At 39.6% G+C, this 18,342-nt stretch overlaps 1 protein-coding gene across 1 annotated transcript in view; it reads left to right on the forward strand.

Annotated features, from left to right (window-relative positions):
- The window catches only part of KCNH8 (potassium voltage-gated channel subfamily H member 8), a 202,496-nt gene that overhangs the window by 85,264 nt on the left and 98,890 nt on the right, over positions 1–18,342 (forward strand). Inside the window, exon 3 of the mRNA XM_040965251.1 lies at positions 125–256. Coding sequence (XP_040821185.1) covers positions 125–256 — 132 coding nt within the window. The remainder of the gene's footprint in view (positions 1–124; positions 257–18,342) is intronic.

The raw sequence follows: 18,342 nt of genomic DNA on the forward strand, positions 1-18,342 counted from the left end.
TGCTTCAACAGCTGCGAGCTCAGAGAAGTAATACAATTCGAATGGTGTAAGCAAAAATGATTCAACATGGTCAAGTATTCTGTTTAAAATAGTGCCTTACTTACAATCTCTGTTGCTGTTGCAGGGTCTCCATTTTGGTGTCTTTTGGATATTGTTCCTATAAAGAATGAGAAAGGAGATGTGGTTCTTTTTCTGGCCTCATTCAAGGATATAACAGATACGAAAGTGAAGCTTACTCCTGAAGAGAAAAAAGAAGGTTTGTGCTGTTTTCAGAAAACATTGGCAGATGGGATAACATTTTGAAATTGTTTATGCAAAAGCTCTGGGAGAAAACAAAGCATCATTTTAATAACAGCAACTGATAAATATTCATAACTGTTAACACTCATATTTCTTACATATTTCAAACTCGCAGAAACACATGAATTTATATTCTTATCTTTGTAATAAAGATTCATTTGATAGAAAGCAGAAGTTCATATTCAGATGCAAATAGGATGAGGATGAGAAAACAATTTATTACACCATAAGAACTCATACCACCTAGTTTTATAAGGTAAAAAATTGAATTGCTAGGATAAGTGAAGCTAAATGACATTATTAAAAATACTTCTCTTTTTCATCTAACTTGTTATGGCTGAAAATTTAGAAGTGTAAAATCTCACTTAAATGCAAGAACTCATGTAGAGATATTGTTAAAATGAAAAAATGTCAGTAAATATCTTGTGCTGCATGGCTATAATATTACAATTTTTTGTTTCCTTGTGTTTCTTTTTTTCATTAATTAATGTATTTTACTATTCCATGATACAGTTGCATCGGCTCTGAGATTTCCCATCCTGCCTCCCCAAATCTCCCCCATGTAGTTACAATAAATAGTCCTTCACTATCAGTCATAGGTCCACCATTGTACTATTTACGTGTATGCTGATATTGTGGGCATGGGAGTCCATCTTTGATTTGAAAGTAGAGATACACACTGCATTGTATCCTCACATCTTTCTGTGACAGTCTCTACTACACAGTCACTGCAGTGTTCTTGTTTGTTTTAAAGAGAAGTAGGATTAGATATTCTGATGTCAAGAGAAAAAGTAATTGTCCTAATACGTATTTCCTGAATGGTCAGTGCTTTATCAGAACCAGATCCTTGATATCTCAATGGCTGTGACTGTTTAAAAATGGACTCTTTTACTTCAACTCTTTCTTAAGATGTGTATGAATATTTTGAACATGGCATGCTCCTTGACATTTCAGTCAAATGAAAAAATTTCACAGTTTGATGCCCTCACTTAATTTATTCAAAATCTTTTTCAAATATGTAACTGTTTACCTCTAAATTAGCATGATCAAAAACCTTGGCATGTCTTACAAATATAAGGAAAGCATATTTTTATAATTAAATATGTATATTTATGCACATTTTAATATATGTCTGGTCATAATGCAGTAGGACTGATTCTCAAAGTAATGCATTGCCTTTTGTCTGTCTGCTTCAAGTCAGTCCTTAACTGACTTGCTTTGAACATAACGATCATGTGCAATCATTCTACACAAATTATGTAGCCGTTTGTGTCTCAAGTCGGCTTGGACTTCCTTTCATAGTAGACTACAAGCAGTGAAAGGAGTGAGGTATATCTATTCATTTGGTGTTTGAGAGAATTCCATCAAAACACACTTGTTTGGGAAGTAGAGATTAGTACTGCATTGTATCTTCACATCTGAATATGATGGTCTCTATTGTAGTTACTATACATCCCCTTAATTGAAAGGCATAAAACAAAATAAACAACAGGAAGAAAAACAGAAAATTTACCATACCATGACAAATAACATGCCACTGAATGACCAGTGTGTTGATGAAGAAATGAAAATCAAAATCCTTCTTGAAGCAAACAGTACTGCGTGATCTATGAGTCAGTGGAAAATTAACAACAACAAAAAAACTTTTAAGGAATGAAAATAAAAACAAAACTATCAAAACTCATGAGATATATGTAGCAAAAACAGCACTGAAAGGACTATTGATCTTGTATTTTGCATGAAGATCGCCTTATAACAGAGATAACATATGATATTTGTCCTTTTGGGATTGATTTGCTTCACTGAGCATGATGGTCTCTAGTTGGGCCTATTTGGTTCCAAATGGTAGAATTTCACTCTTTCTAATGGCTGAGTAGTATTCCATGGAGTAGATGCACCTGTTAAATGTAGAGTAGTATTCCATGGAGTAGATGTACCTGTTAAATATACCTTGACGATAGGATGCTGGACTCTACCTTTGTCTATAGCTACAATATCAGGGCACACTTAAATGGCAGAATGATGCAATGAAGACTGTTTATGAAGGACTATACTATTGTAATAATATAGAAGGAATCATTAGGGGGAAAGGGGTAGGAATTGGGGAAAGATGGAAGGGTAATCCCGGAGTCAATAAATTTTAAAAAAAGCTTTACTCACCATTCTGAGTCAACTTTTAAAGAAAGGCAAATCTGAGGTAAAAATATTGCTACTGCTTTTGATGAGACCGGTAAATGAGAAGGCGAGAATGTTGTGGCTCTCAGACAGTACTCCCTCCTGGTGAGCTAGGAATTAAAGGCCAGCTGGACTTCAGGCACAGAACTCTCCAGGGACAGAGACAAAGCTCCCCGGGAGGTCGAAGTCTGGAGGGTCAGAGCAGGACAGGTGAGCCCCAAAGGCAGCTTCTCCTGGAAAGAAAGGAGAGGAAAGAGATGCACTGTGCATGTCAGTAACTGCCATTAACCTCTGTCAGATTGAATTCTGCATCTTCCCTTGGGATGCACTAGGTCTGCCAGCAGGGGGAGGCAGTCTTGTACCCCTGGAAGAACTGCTTCCACGTGAGAGTTCATGCCTGCCGCTGGGAGTGAAGAGCCACGCTTAAATGCTCCATTCCGCTGATGACGAGTACACTAACCCAGGGGTCTGCCTTAGAAATGAATTTCACGTTTTTAAAATTGGTATATTAAACTGTGCCCAATAATAATTCTGTTTATGTTTAAGGGACATGTATGCTTAAAAAGGATGATATCTCTGGTGAGTTTTAAAGAAAGAAATACAAAAGCCTTTTAATACCAAATATATTAGGCAAAACAGAATTTGAATTTTTTGAAATATTTTGCTACTAACTTCTTAAATATTTTTATTATTTTATAACTTTGTCTCTCAAATATTTCCTGTGAAAATAAGTACTGTTCCTAACAAACACTGAACATTCAAGGGTACTTTTTTCTCATGGCTGTTATTGGAAATGCCCCACAAAAAAATATACACTATTTTTAGAGACACATTAACTGTTGTGAGTTAGCATGGTTGTAAAAATGATTCTCGGCGAGTAGGTATATATTTCTCTTTTTATAATCAGTTTAATGGAGAAAAACACCTTAAAATGAACCATTCTCAGCATACCAGCAAGAAAGATACATCTTAGCATATAGTATTTTTAAAAATTCTTTGAGAGGTAAAGATACAGGAAAGATCAGTGCAATTGCCAAAAATATAGACAGAATGCTACTACCCACAGTTTTAAACATTGCCCAAATTCACATAATTGCCCAGGCTGGGCCCGGCTACACAGGAAGCATGGAAGCCAGTTTGTATCTGTAAGTAGTTGGCAGGGATCCAATCACTGGAGTCATAACCAGCTGTAAGATGTGCATGAAAAAGAAGCCAGAATCAGAAGCAGAGGTGTTAGAACCCGTGCCCACTCTTGTTCGTGTCTGAAACATTGTCTCATGCCGGCTCAGGCAGTGTCTTCGCCAGTGGGCCAAATGTACAATTTTTTGGCACTTTTAGAACCCCAAGAGAAGTATTTGAAAATCATTAAGTCATTTGCTATATACCTAGAGCGACAGTGATTGACGGAACTAGCTATCTCTAAATAAGCAGGCAGCCTCACTTGATGCTATATTTCATTTCATACAGATGTGTCACTTAAATTCATTTATGTCATTAAATAAGGTTTATACTGATTAAGTTTATTCCCTACGGAAGCTCCAAGGATATGAGAGCTCAGGATGGTTTGCTAAAGGGAGAGAAATCGTTTGAATCTCTGCTTCTGAAACACACTTCAATCATTAATCTCAACACTGTGTTTTGAATCAGGAAAACGATTGTATAAGACAGTAGCAAAATGTGGAGTGCAATATAGATGGTTCACTAAAAACAACAGCGTTGTAATGATCACAAACATTAAGTATTCATTGCGTGGTCAATAGCTCTCAGATAATGCTGTGTGTGTGTGGAGAGAGAGAGATGGAGAGAGAAAAACTAGCAGTAGCCTGGTGTTCTTCTTTGCCATCTTGTAAAATGCCCTTCTTTTGAGGAAAATCAGGTGTTTGCCCTAACATTTAACAAGCCAGAGTCTCAGAGTTGCTGACTTTAGTCTGTCGGTGCTGCTGAGCTACACATTGAGAAACCGCTGCTCCAGAACAATGATTCAAAATTGGTGACACTGGGAACGTTTTAAAAGAATACACGGTCCAAGTCCCCCTCCATGAACTAAATGAGAATTTCTGCTACCACATCGGGTGTTGGTACTTTTTTAAAGTTCCCAAGTAGAATCTGATGAGAAGGTGAGGAGACTTAGACCCACTGTGTTCTGAAACGTAATAAAATATCAGTGGCAGGATTTAGTCATGCTAGGCTAAAAACTGAACCTCGATGAACACACACATAGCTCCTAGGGGATGGCATGAGATGCTATGAGAGCAATGATGCAGACAGAGCAACATATGTGCTTGTATACATATGTAACTCTATATGTACAATCCAGCTTCCTACCAACACAGACCTTCAAAGGCTGCAGGAGATGACTCAGGTATCCAGATCCCTGCCACCAACAGGGGGGGACTAGGGTCAAGTTTTCGTTTCCTGCCTCCAGACCAGCCCCAGACATGGCAAGCGGACATTGCTGGGAGTGGTCCACTGGTGGTGAACAGTCTGTCTCTCTGTCTCTCTCTCTCTCTGTGTCTTACATTTTCTATTTCTCTTGCTCTCTTTCTTGCTCTGGGATAATTTTTTATGCATTTTTCATGCTTTGCCTCTATTCAAGAATAACTACTAAATCCATGTCTGGCGTTCTTCACAGTGACTTTCCTACAGGATTCTGTTTCCCTCTCTGCCTCTCAATAAGGTATATGTAAATGTAAGCCTTGGGTCTATGTGACAATGAATGTAATAGTTGCCTTTTTTTTTTTTTCCTTGCTGACCAGAAGTTCCGATTTCCAGTTTAAAATCTTTTTGGGGAAAAAAAATGGCTTTGTAATAAAAAGCACCAGGTTAGGCAAAGTCTTCTTGGCCAGTGGGTCCTCAGAAGTGGGGGAGACAAGGTCACAATCTCTCAGGGCCATAAAGCGAGAACCTTGAATTAAGATATGGTATGGAGCCTTTACTTTTTCAGTGAATAAAAATGTAATTAAGTAAATGTATTGTCTTTAAAATATATATTTGAAGTTTATTGTATTTCTAGAAGTGAATTAATAGGGTGTTAAGTAACATAACAAATGCTTTCAAAATTGGATTAGTGGTTGGAGATGTCAGAATGAAGGCAGTATTTGTGTCATGAAATGTCAGCTCAAATCCTGAGTCCAGCACAGGTTGGCTGCCGGGATTTTGTCAACCTCTTTGCCTTTTCAGAAATGGAATTTTTGTTCTGTAAAATGACAGTAATTATGCATATCTCTTGCATTTGTTGTAGATTTCTAGGAAATAACAGATGCAAATTATATAGCCTAGAGTTGTGGTCATTGCTGTTACTTTCTCTATGATATTAGAAGTAGCTTTTTTTCTGAATCTCGGGCTCATTCTGAGTGTTTCACTCCTCATTATAACCCTAAGCATAATTCCCTTCCCACTTACTCGACAGAGTTAACACAGAAGGAAATGATAAAATTGAGATTTGTACTTGCCACTGATTCCAGAATATACTATTATTTTGTTTTAATTTTTTCCCACCTCCCTGCCTGCCTGCTGTGTGTTCATGGTGAATGTAGATCCAAAATTGGCAATATAGTTTGTTTAGTGATGCTAGAATGGAGATGATACTAGAATGATACACTCTTCCCATTTATGGGAACAGGATGCAGGGGGAAAGTGGGAACACAAGAATCGGGACCAAATCAAGAACTTTGAAAGCAAAATAGCATGGAAACAAATACTGAACTATGAATGGAATTTGATAGACTGAAAATAAGGGATATTCATTTCAGGCAACAGAATACAAAATAGTTGATCATTCCAGAAGGTGAGGGTGTGAGAGTCTTAGAGTTGAAGTTCAGCTGTAAAAAAAAAAAAATAGGCGAGACTTAAATCATGAAGATTGTATTATATTGTTTTAGGGTGTTTAGGTGGAGGGGAGACAGTTGACAGCTTGAACAGCCCTTCCTTAGAGAATAAGTTTTAAAAGAACTAATTAAAGGGAATTGACACCATGGAACCTGCTTTTTCTGGCTGCCTTGAGGTCAAAGGCAGTGTCCTCTGGAAACTAGCCCTGCAAATTCCTTGACCTTGAAGTTTTTTCCAGAACTTGTGGTTGTGAGTAATCTAGATGAATACTGAAGGAAAACAAGTTCCCTGAGGAATTTAATCTGTTACTGTTGGGCGTACCACCGGAACTGTCCAGCATGTCCTATAGACAATCGGACAAGCGGGTTAAAGACATAGATTTGGAAACCGTTGATGCATGAATGCCGAGGCAGTGCCTGATCATGGAAGAGAATACTTAGGAAGAGTGGTAAGAGCTTCAAGGAGATGGAGACGAGAGGCCAAGGACAGAACCATGGGGCGTGTTGGCATTCAAGCCTCCAAGAGCAGATGTTAGTAAAGGACACCAAAGTAGCAGTGAGACATTAGAAAGACGCAGAGGGTTCTGGTGTGTTGGCATAGTAAGCTAAGCCTTTGCCTGTGCCCCAGTATCCAGTATGGGTGCTGATTCATGTCTCGACTGTTCAAATAAGCTCCCTGCTTATGGCCTGGAATTGTAGTGAAAAGAGCTTAAGTCCTTGAGCCCTGCACCCACGTGGGGGACCTGGAGAAGGTTTGACTTCAGATCAGCCAAGCTCAGGCCATTTGGGAAATGAAACAATGAATGAAAGACTTGTCTCTCTGGCTGTCTTCTCTCTGTGACTCTGCCCTTCAAGTAACAATAACCTTTTTAAAATTTTTATTTTTCATGATGCAGTTCCATGGACTTAAGGAGTTCCTTGTCCAAAACACTTCAAAATAGATAAATAAGAATCAGAGTCAAAATCAGAGACTAGGCAAGAAGAGAATTGAGTTGTGACTGCTGGATTTTGTAATTGAGAGAAGGCAAGAGTGCTATCCTTGGGCTGTTTCAAGAGAGGACTGAAAAAAGCCATATGTCCTGTAATAATCATCATCATCCCAATTTAATTACTTTTTTAATATTATTATTAGAATCAAGGAAGCCTTCTTATAGAACTTGCTTATGTTCCCTGAATTTGTGTGAAGCTATTTGACATTCAAATTACTTAAGGATTAGCATATAAAATTACCTCCTAATTCATTTCAGCCACCAGTAGTACACTTTCTGACCCACTTGTCTTTTTTACAGTGAGATTTTCTTGAGGGACTCTGAAATTGTATGCTGGTGGCCAAAGCAGTAGCTTACCTATTGACCCAAATATCTACCTCTAAATGTCTGTAACCGTGTATTTCCCTAATCGCTATTGTCCTTGAAGTTGGCATATTGCTTCACATGCCTGCCTTTCCTACAATACCTCCATATGATAGACACTAAATAATACTTACATATCAATTATTTCTGTTAAAGAGCCTTCATTTGTATGGCAATGTTTAACTTATTTTGAAAGTTCTTTTCATTGTCACTCAGTTGCCTATTTTCTTACTTTTTTCACAACAGCTCACTCATTATACTAATTTGGTTTTCCATTCAGATCAGTTGAGTGTAATGATTTTTGTCTTGTTCTTCCAGGCACATGGCCCAGTGCAATTATTTTTATTTATTTTTTTGAAAATGTCCCAGATTTGCTTTAAAACAATGATTGACACTGGAGTATTCATTATGTGACAACACCAATGTTAGTTATCACAAGTGGGGGCATTTCAATTAGGATTTCTAAAATGTAAGCACACTAATTTTGACTTGAAAATGTAGGAGTTGATGTGCAAAGCTTTACACAAGCCAGGATTCCAATTTAATAGCATTTCTCAGAAGTTTAGCTTTCAACAAGCAGCTACAAGTTGGCATTATCAATGACACTGACTAAGGTTTTATTTTGCATCTGCTTTTATCTAATCCAGAATGTCTTCAGAAGAAATAACAATGAATGGCTGTACTGAGCAATTATACATGTATTTCCTTTAACTTGAAGAACCTGAAAACTTAGGGCATGCAAACTGAAGCCAAAAAGGTTTTATTTTTCTCATATTTGAGGGAGTATGGGTACACATTTAGGACAAGGACTCTGAAATACTGGTGGGCATTTGGGCTCCTTTGATGTTTCCGCTGCGCCGGCCTCAGTGTACTGGTTTTCAGGCTCAGGCCTGTCCTTTTTGGGTGTGACAATGCTTGTTGCATGGGTTTTGTGTGGAGCAAATAGTAAGAATGAACCAATGTCAAGGGCCTTCTCCTACTAGGCTTTGCATTTGGTCGCAAGGAGTGTACTTTTCCTCCTTCTACTCAGAATTCCTATTGACTTGTGGGCCTATTCTTCTCTGGCTGCAAGGAAGACAAGGAAATCTGGATTTATTGTGTTAATCCTCAGGATTTTACCTCTGTAGAGCAGGTAGAGTCTAAGTAGAGAGGGTCTGCAGATGAGATCGGCTCAGTCAGACTGGAGATCACATTCTTGGCTGGTCGTTCTCACTGTGCAAGACAGAACATCCACGGAATCTGCAATGTAGAGAAGCGTAAGCCTGAACGAGTGGAGTGCCTAGGGTCTAGGTAATGTGAAGATGCAGGCAGGACTGAAGCCTAGAACCTCTGTGTCTCAGAGATCATGTATCTCCATTGTGTCCCAGGGCCTCCCACGAAACAAATGAGAAAATGAGAAATGAGGTGGGCAGGGTTTATCTCAGCATAGCTTCTGTTCCAATTGTTTTCACTCTTCTTAAGTCTTCTTTGAAGTCGTGAACATGAAAAGTTTGGTTTGAGGGTCTGACCCATCAGCATCACTTGGAATCTTGTAAGAAGTGCAGAATCTCGGGCCTGATGGTCAAAATTTGCATTTCATTCCCCAGGTGAATTACACTGACATTTAAGTCTGAGAAGCCCCCCACACAATATTGAGAAAGATTTTAGCCATTCAGACAAAAGGAACTTCCTCGCCTTTAGCTACTTTTGGCTCACACAACTCACTGTTGTGATTGCATTTATGTCCAGGTGAAATAGCCTTTATTAAAAGTTGGTTTCTATTCACACTGGGTGAGCGAAATCCAGGACAGGGTGCAAGCCAGGCCAGATCAGACCATAACAACTGCCAGTTCACAGGAGGGCTGGAGGAGGGCCGGGCTGAGATGGGCTGCTGCACTGCAACAGCTGGTACTGGGGCAGGCTGGACTGGGGCCAAGCTTTAGCACCTGTTGGTGAATGCCAAGACTAGCAGCAGACCATCTCAGACTGGACCATAGCATCTGCTGGCACACGCAAGACCCTGGGCTGGGAGCATGCCTTGTCGGGGAACTTTGGGGACTTCTTGCTAGGCTGCTGCTTCCACTGGTGAGCGTAAAAGCTGGGACTGGAGGTAAGCCAGCCTGGGGGTGGGTCAAGCTGGATTGGACTGCTGTACCTGCTGGTGTGCAGGAGAGCCAGAATGGATATGGGCCAGCTGAACTAGGCCACAACACCAACTTAGCAAGTGTCAGGTCTAGGTGCCAGTCATGCCAGGCTACGCCACAGTATCCCATGGTAAGCTCAGGATCCAGGGCTGAAAGGGGAGCTGTGGGCACTCCCCTGCTAGGCTGAGCCTATCATTGGTGAACACAAGAATCAAGACTGGGGACAAACCAAGCTGGACAAGGCAGTGGCACCTGCTGGCATTCGTGAGGGCTTGGTCTAGTGGGCTGAACTAAACCACAGCAACTTTGGGTATGTATGAGCTGGGTGGGATATGGGTTGGGCTAGGCTAGGCTACAGCATGTCTAATTATTTGGAGTTAGCGAATTGCTTTCCCAGAGTGGGGGAAAAAAGAAAAACATAGACTGCTGGATTTAGGCACACAGGTGCCAGCTATTGGGAGAAGTTCTGGGAGACACTGGGTGCCCTGAACAGAAGACTCTGCTTTCAACACAGTTTGAGTTTAGCTACTTTCTACCGCTTGCTTCGGTAAAAATAAGCTTTCCCTTTGATCAAGCTGCTTCAGACAGCAGGCACTCTGTCCAGGAGTTACCACCAACAATCATGCTTGTTACCACAGCAGGCTTCCCGCAAATTCCATGAGGTTTGTAGGGATTTCTTTGACACATTGCAGGGAACAAACTGGCTTGCAGACAATATAGAAGTCTTATGAGTGAATGCCTATTGAAATGCCCACATAATTGCTTTAGTCCCCTGAACTTATATGGTAACACAATTGTATTTCATTTACTAAAAAGTACATATTTGAGTTCTGACAGAAACGGAAAGAGAGCTAAGCTATGAGGGCACTTCTGAAAGTTCGTGGAAAAGCACAAAAGCTAAAACTTAAAAAAGTATATGGGAGATTCATTTCTCATATTGGAGTTCCTGGGTTAGAGTCTCAGCTCTGCTCCCAACTACTGATTTGAATTGCCCTTTGAGGCAACTCAAAAAATTAAATTCTCACTACCTGCATGGAAGACCAGATTCATTTTCTTTCTTTCTCTCTCTCTCTCTCTCTCTCTGTGTCCACTTCTACTAAAAAAACAAGGAGAGATATCTTTCATTCACTGCTTCATTCCCTAAATGAACAAATGAGCAAGGGCTAAGCCAGGCTGAAGCTGGGAACCTATAATTTTATCTAGAAGTGCCATTTCTAGATTTGTAAGTAGGAGTTTGATTCATCACCTACATTGCAGAAAACTGCTTTTTGCTGGAGTCTGTTGATGTCTCTCCATAGTGCCTAACACCCTAGTTTAATCATAAATTCTCATTAGAGGCAGAACATAAAACAATTTTAATTTGTAAGCACTCTGACAATGATATAAAAATCCATTGAATGTGATTAGCTAGATAAGGATGCTCACTATGAATTTTGAAAATGACACGTTACTGAATCCCACCCAGATCTCAGTGAATGGAAGAACAGAAGGGGAGAGCTGAAGCCAGGCTGTGGCACAGGCAGCTGGGCCCTGGCACCAATGGGAAGGCCGGAGGGGAGCTCCTGGTTCTTGTGTTTGGCCTGGCTCATCCCTGGCTCACGTAACTGTCTAGGAAGCAAATGAACAGTTGGAATGTATCTCTTTCTACCTCTGTGTCTCTCCACTTTTCTCTTTACCCTTCTTTTTTTTTCTTTTCAGATTAACATTAAACCTCAAAAGTAAAAGAATAAAACTATTAGGGTGGTGATGGGAAATAAGCAAACCCTCAATCCTGAGCTTAGCGGAAGTTCAGACTGAAGCCCCTGGCATAATTCTGAGAAAACAGAAAAGTGATGACACTATCGATGGTTTCCGGAAGCACCTAGAATGGACACATCCTTAAAAAGTTTTCTTGTAGAAATTCTAATCAAAATCTCAGGGTCATTTAAGTTTGAAACCTCAGTTCTCCGTGCCAGTTGGCTGTGTGATGATCCTAGGAGAAAATTTTATTGAGGGTGATACTGTCGAATAGGACCTCCAGATAACGTCACCAAATAAAATTCAAATCATCTATGACTGGATCTTTTTCAAACCATGTCCAAGAGAATCCTCACAGAGGATTAATGTGTGCTCCCCCTAATTCAAATAATTCAGCGAGTACTGCAAGGTTGCAGGGCTATGGGCCATCCGCCACTTCTCCCGCAGGCCACAAGCAGGGAACTGGATAGGAAGTGGAACAGCCAGGACATGAACCTGTGCCCATAGTGGATCCTGGTGCTTGTAGGGTGAGGATTTAGCTACTGAGCCATTGCACCAGACCCCAACAAAGTATTTTTAAACTCTATCCTGTGATATTTATACAGTCTCATTTTCTGATTGAAGCCTAATTATCATTGGGCTAAAATGATATTCCGAGATTTATCAAGTCAAAAAAATGCTTGCTAATTCTCACACAATCTTTATATCTTGTTGAAATATATAATGTTACACTGAATTCAAGTAACATGCAGTGGAAGTACCCAAGTGTTAGGAGAGTCCAGATCTATTTTACGAGTTCTAATGAGCCCATGCAGAAAGAGATGCTGAAAGTGCCGCATTTTTCCCTACAAGAAGCTTGGGATTTTGAGTCTCACTTCCCAGTCCAATTTGCTGTGCATCCATGAGACAGGGAACTTCCCAATTTACATTTGCACAGGGAGCAGTGGTCTTGCAGTGCCTCAGGGTGACTAGAAAGATTGCATCTCGGGGCTAAGTCCTGTGACAGCTCCAGAGATACCACACCTCCTTCCTTTCAGATCTCTGCCAAATCCTGGTAGAAATTAGCCATTGTATTGACGAAGAAGGGGATTTGGCATTTAAACATTCTTGTTGAGAAAAACGTAAATGGTCAATGCCAGCTTTAATTTTATGCTGAGACAAAAGTACACTGAGAAATGGCTCAAAGCACCACACATATCTGTACTTGTGAAAAAGTTACCTTTTTCATATACAAACATCGGAAGACACCTTTTTACTCAAAGGAGCAGATAGTTCATAAATCTAAAACAGCGAAAGGACCTACTCAACTTTTAAGTACATCTGGATACAATAACTGTATTCTAATAAGGTGAGGAAAAAGATTCAATTTACTGATTTGATGATTCTCAGCTCTTCTAGTGACATTTACAAAAAAAAAAGGATTTTTGAGAGAAAATAATTATTTAAAAGGGTACAATGTCACCATGCTCTGCTGCCTGTCCTCTTCATGACTGAAGGCCCATTGCCCGGTTTCTCAGTGTTGCTGCCTGGAAACCCTCACTTTTGGTCCTCTTATGGGATTTCCTGGGCTTCCAGTGAGAAGGGACTATCCAAGGTGATATTTGTATCCAGGGAGCCTTCCCTCAAGGACTTGGAGAAGTAAAGCATGAGTATAAATGTGTAGCACTTTCATGCAACTTGCAACCATTGTCTCAGTACCAGAATTCCTTATGTAATGGTTGAGAGCTTTGCCAAGATTTAGGGCAGTCCTCCTTGTCCTCAACAACAACAACCTGATCCTATTTTGCTGCTTTTTCTGTTGGTTCTTGGGAGCTCAACTTGCATCACCAATCTTCCATATTCTTTTGTTCTCTCTCAGCAAATTTGATTTGCTATCATAACACACACATTCCAAACACATACATTCCAGCAATACTAACAAGCACAAACTAGTCACGTGAGCAAGTGTCAGACTAGAAGTTACACCATATCCAAATCTTCACCATTCAGAGAGAATCTAAATATGATAATCTGATAAGATTAAAGCTTCATAGTTATCAAATGTCTGCTGCTGCTTATGTTTCTTCGGCATCTGGCCTACTTTGTTATCTTTTGCGAGTTGGCATGCTTTGGGATTTGGCATGCTAAATTCCATGGTTTTCCCTTTCTGTCTGCTGCTGTTTGCCTTGCTTGCTCGAAGAGCCCAACTGCAGATGGACTGAGATGCACAGGCTGCAGTGCCGCTGAAATGCTGGATTTTCACTTCTGAGTAAATTAGTAAAGGAGAGGGAAGAACAGATGAAAATGAATATCCAGCGTGACTCAATGGACAGTATTAACTTTATGGTGTGTCACAGAATTAGAGAACGCACATCATGAGATATTGTTTACAAGTTAAGAGTATTTAGGTCAGTGGGTAAGGGATTCGGCTCCACTGGATCTCAGTCTCTATTTCTACTCCAGCTTCCTGCTAACGCACATCCTAGAAAGCAGGAGGTGATGGTTAAGTACTAGAGTCTCTGTCACCATGTGAAAGGCCCAGATTGGATTTCACGCTCCTGGCCTTGGCCTGGCCCACGCATTGCACACATTTGGGAAGTGAACTGTTGGATGAAACACTTCTGTGTGATCATCTCTATCTTTCTGTCCTTCAATTAAAGTGAAAATACACATTTTTTAAACGCTTAACACTTAAACTGAAGTCTCATCCAGAGCTTCGTTTCTGCACTCATTTTTTCAGAAAAGATACAACACATCCTAGACCCTTTAGGATAGACAAGGAAAATTACCTTTGCATTAATCACTGACTACTGGGAGTGACACAATCACAATATATTATTCTAAATAGTGAAGAATAGCTGTGAAAAAGCCTGAGAGAATAGTGTTAATACAGGCAGAAATAAAGGAAGATGGAATGAAGAGAACGTTTTTCAAGGGAGTTAATTGTTTCAGAAGAAAAACATTTAGAGCAACAGACTAACAGGCAGATTCTTATAACAAGTAATCCTTTCCTTGTTAGAATAACTGAACATGATAGCTGATCAGGAAGCTGTGAAAATCTTGCATTCAAGGCCATCAAGAGATGGACCATGAGAATTTACTTGAGATTGTAACTCAATTTTCTGGTGGGTTAACTGTCTCCCTTTACCCATCTTATTGTTTGCTTAGGGGTTCCTTATCATTAAGTAAGGAGCCTTTTGGATCTTCTAGCATCAGGAGTCCTCCACTCCCAAAATATATATATTTTTTAATGCCTGAGGAAGCGAAGTGCCTTTGCTTTCCAACTCTTAAAACAGGCAAAGCATATACAAGTAGTAATCACATCTATTTGAGAAAGAATACACATTTTCAAAATATGAATAAATGACTGGAACACTAATTACAAAAGTATTTGAGGTGGAAACATTTTTCCTCTTGTTTATTTTTTTCCCCAAGGAAAATGTCAATGTTATCCAACTAAATGGCTTTTATAAGATTTTCTCATTATATCACTTCACTGGATTCGTTAGAATATTATCACTAATCTCTTCAATTAAATGATAATACCTTCTTTGGTATAAAGTAACTTAGAAAAGTAATTATCCAAGCACAACTCTCACCTCCCAGAAAATACTGCTAAATCCTAACCATGAGTGGATGTACAATACCACAAAATGTCAGTATAAATGATGTGATTTCCTTCTTGAGTTATTTATGGGTTTTCATAATGTGAAAATCATAACAATCCTGTTTTTATGAAGTCTCTGAGGAGACACTGTAAGAAAGGTGTTGGCAGGTCCGGATGAGCTGAGAGCTGTCAGTAGAGTAAGAGCCAGCTAAATGAGAATAATAAATTTCAGATTGACACAGCCACCTTGACAAGAAATAATACTGTTGTTGTTGTTGTTTTATAATAGTGTTTTTGAGTTCAAAATAGCCCATCATTCCAATCTGCTTCTTAAAAGGGTGTCATAAAATCCTATGATGTTGTCCTCCTATAAAGTTGCTTTTAGTGAATGTATTAAACAGGAGAGTAGTCACTGTTTCTCAGCAAAAGAAATATATTTAAGCTAAAACAAAAAAGTTAAAATTCCTGATATTTAGAATCCCTGCCTGTTCGAATCACATGCACTCCATGTTTTTGAGGTCAGGTTGGCATTGAAGCCCCTATTGTTTTTTAGTGTCCACTCCAGTCCAGTCTGCTGGTCTCCTATGTTTGCACCCTCCCCGTCACGCCGTCGTGTGAACTCTTCCTACTCCCGGGAAGTTCTCACCCACTGCCACAGCTTCCCGCATGTCACTTTTGAGTGTGTGCTCCTTGCTTACTCTCTCCAATCTTCTGATATTTCACACGCTTGACTGTGCCTCTTTTACCTAATAATTGCATTCATAGTGACAGCCCACATAAATGAGTGCTTAGCATGTGTCAAGCACTGTTCTAAATGTTTATGGGTTTTATCTCATTATCACAAGATAACTCTGAGTACTATTTTTTTTAAGATTTATTTTTGTAATTGGAAATTCAGATATACAGAGAAGAGAAGAGAGAGGAAGATCTTCCTTCCTTTGACTGACTCCCCAAGTGGCTGCATCAGCTGGAGCTGTCCCAATCTGAAGTCAGGAGCCATGACTTTGTTCCAGGTCTCCCACCATTGCTAAGGGTCCCAAGGCTTTGGGCTGTCCTGGATTGCTTTCCTAGTCCACAAGCAGGGAGCTAGATGGGAAGCGGGGTGGCTGGGACACCAGTTGGTGTCCATGTGGGACCCTGGTATGTGCAAAGTGAAGACTTTAGCCTCTAGGCCATTGTGCCAAGCCCTATTATCATCATTTTCAAAGACTCATAAGTCCAGAGTAGTAACTTGCCTGAGCTAACAGCCAATGGTAGAATGATAACACAGACCTTTTTCTGTATTAAGTTTTTCATCGTTTTTACCATGTGTTAACAGATCATCTTTAACTTCGTGCCATTTCGTATTCACTTGCCCTACTTCCTGTATTGAATTTGGAATGAAATAGCTCACAACTTCCCTGCCCTCAAATCATAGTTCCTTATACTAGAGCTTATCCCATTCCTCATACTCTATAGTGATGACTGGTCTCTGAGAAAGGCTAGGCCCAGCAGAGTTATACACTCTGTGACAGAAAAAAAGTCTCAGCACCACATTCCCAGCCCACCCCAACGGAATCACAGAGAGAAACACTGAGATGCTGCATATGTGTCTTCTGGCTAAATTTGTAACTGGGATGATGCTCATTCCTAGAGCATTTCCAAGAATGGAATTTGTACAGAGCAAAGTTGCATTCATTTATCTCCTTTTTACTCAATTTGAATTAGATTTTTGGATTCTCTGTAAATTGTTCCAACATATCCTAGTTGACATGTGGAAGACACATTTTTGTGTATTCAATACTGGATTTCTTGACATAATGGACCACCTTTTACAAACTCTTTTCTCTTCAGTATTTTGTAATTATTTGTTGTGTATTGATTTAATCTACCTTGAAAGCCATCTAATCGAATGTTCAAAACCAAAATTCAGGCCAGTTGTACTGCACATAGCATCCCTTCCTGAGAGACTGAACTTCTTTATTTGAGTGTATTGTAAAAACTCAATTGAGCATGAATAATTGGATGATTCAACAATAACTAAATTATTTACGTCTCTACTTTTTTTTTTACTTCCACCTCATATTTCTTTCCTGATTTCAGAATATGAAAATACAGGACCACAACCCTAGTTTGCCATGGAACATTCCATGCTATGAAATAGCATATGATAGAGGAATACACACTGACATAAAAGTGGGAAGCAGGAAAAGCTATGTAACCTTGGGTTTGCCTTTCATCAGTATTTCATTCTTCAATATGAACTGCCTTAGGAAAAAAAAAATCTGTATTGGCCTACATCACTCCTTATTGGCATTTACTCACTAGAAATATTGGGAACTCCTACTATGTGATGTTTCTGGACCATCAGTCACTTCTTAGTAATCCTTCTGAAGCCATCAATGCTTGATAGTCTGAACTTCTGGTGTGTGGTATTAGTAAATATTAGATAAGGTCTAGGTGGTTCTTGTTGCCATTATAGTGGATAAAAATGTTCAAGTTTTGAATTCAAAAAGATTTCTCCTTCCAGTATTGAATGGAACACTAAATTGAACTATGGATTCACTAGAGCCCATGTTCCTGGCTTCTGACTATTCTAGAATTCCATGAACAGGAATGATTGCATTGAATGGAGAATGCATGAGCAGTTGGGCCTCTTGTTAGAAGTCACGCTAGAAATTGTGGTTTTTATTTGGTGAGTCTTTCTGCCAAAGCAGACAATAAGAGCCTTGAGATAATTTATGGCTACCTGTAAACAGGTCTATCCTATTTCCTATTTCCTAATTTATCTCGAGCACATCAACTTGCTAGCTCTGTGATATCTTTAAAAGATCATAGTCACTACAGGTTCAAATTCATCTCTGCTACTAATTAGCCATGTGACTTTAAGATAAGGTGCTTTTCACTACAGTTTCTCTGGTTACAATATGAAAGAATTGAACAAAATAATTTCTAAGACTTTTGCTGAAAGCATACATAATCCAATCATCGCCCTGCACATTAGGAAAGCTTGTAATACACAGGACCAAGAAACCTCACCTACAGACTGTGAACTCGAGCCCTATCTTGCCTATCTGTCTGTGATCACCAAACCGAGAATGCTCAGTGGGTTTCCACTGGTAGCCTCCAGAAGAAGAAAAAAAAATCTGTTCTAGCCTTTTCTTGAAATTGAACTGTACATTATTTTTTTTTCTGCTGGTTCCACAGAGCCACTTGGAAAAACTCAGTAAACATTTCTATTAATATGGGAAGAAACACTTTCT

This window comes from Ochotona curzoniae, unplaced genomic scaffold (assembly GCF_017591425.1).
Source record: "Ochotona curzoniae isolate NIBS_2020 unplaced genomic scaffold, NIBS_Ocur_1.0 contig_1302, whole genome shotgun sequence".
Lineage (NCBI taxonomy): Eukaryota > Metazoa > Chordata > Mammalia > Lagomorpha > Ochotonidae > Ochotona > Ochotona curzoniae.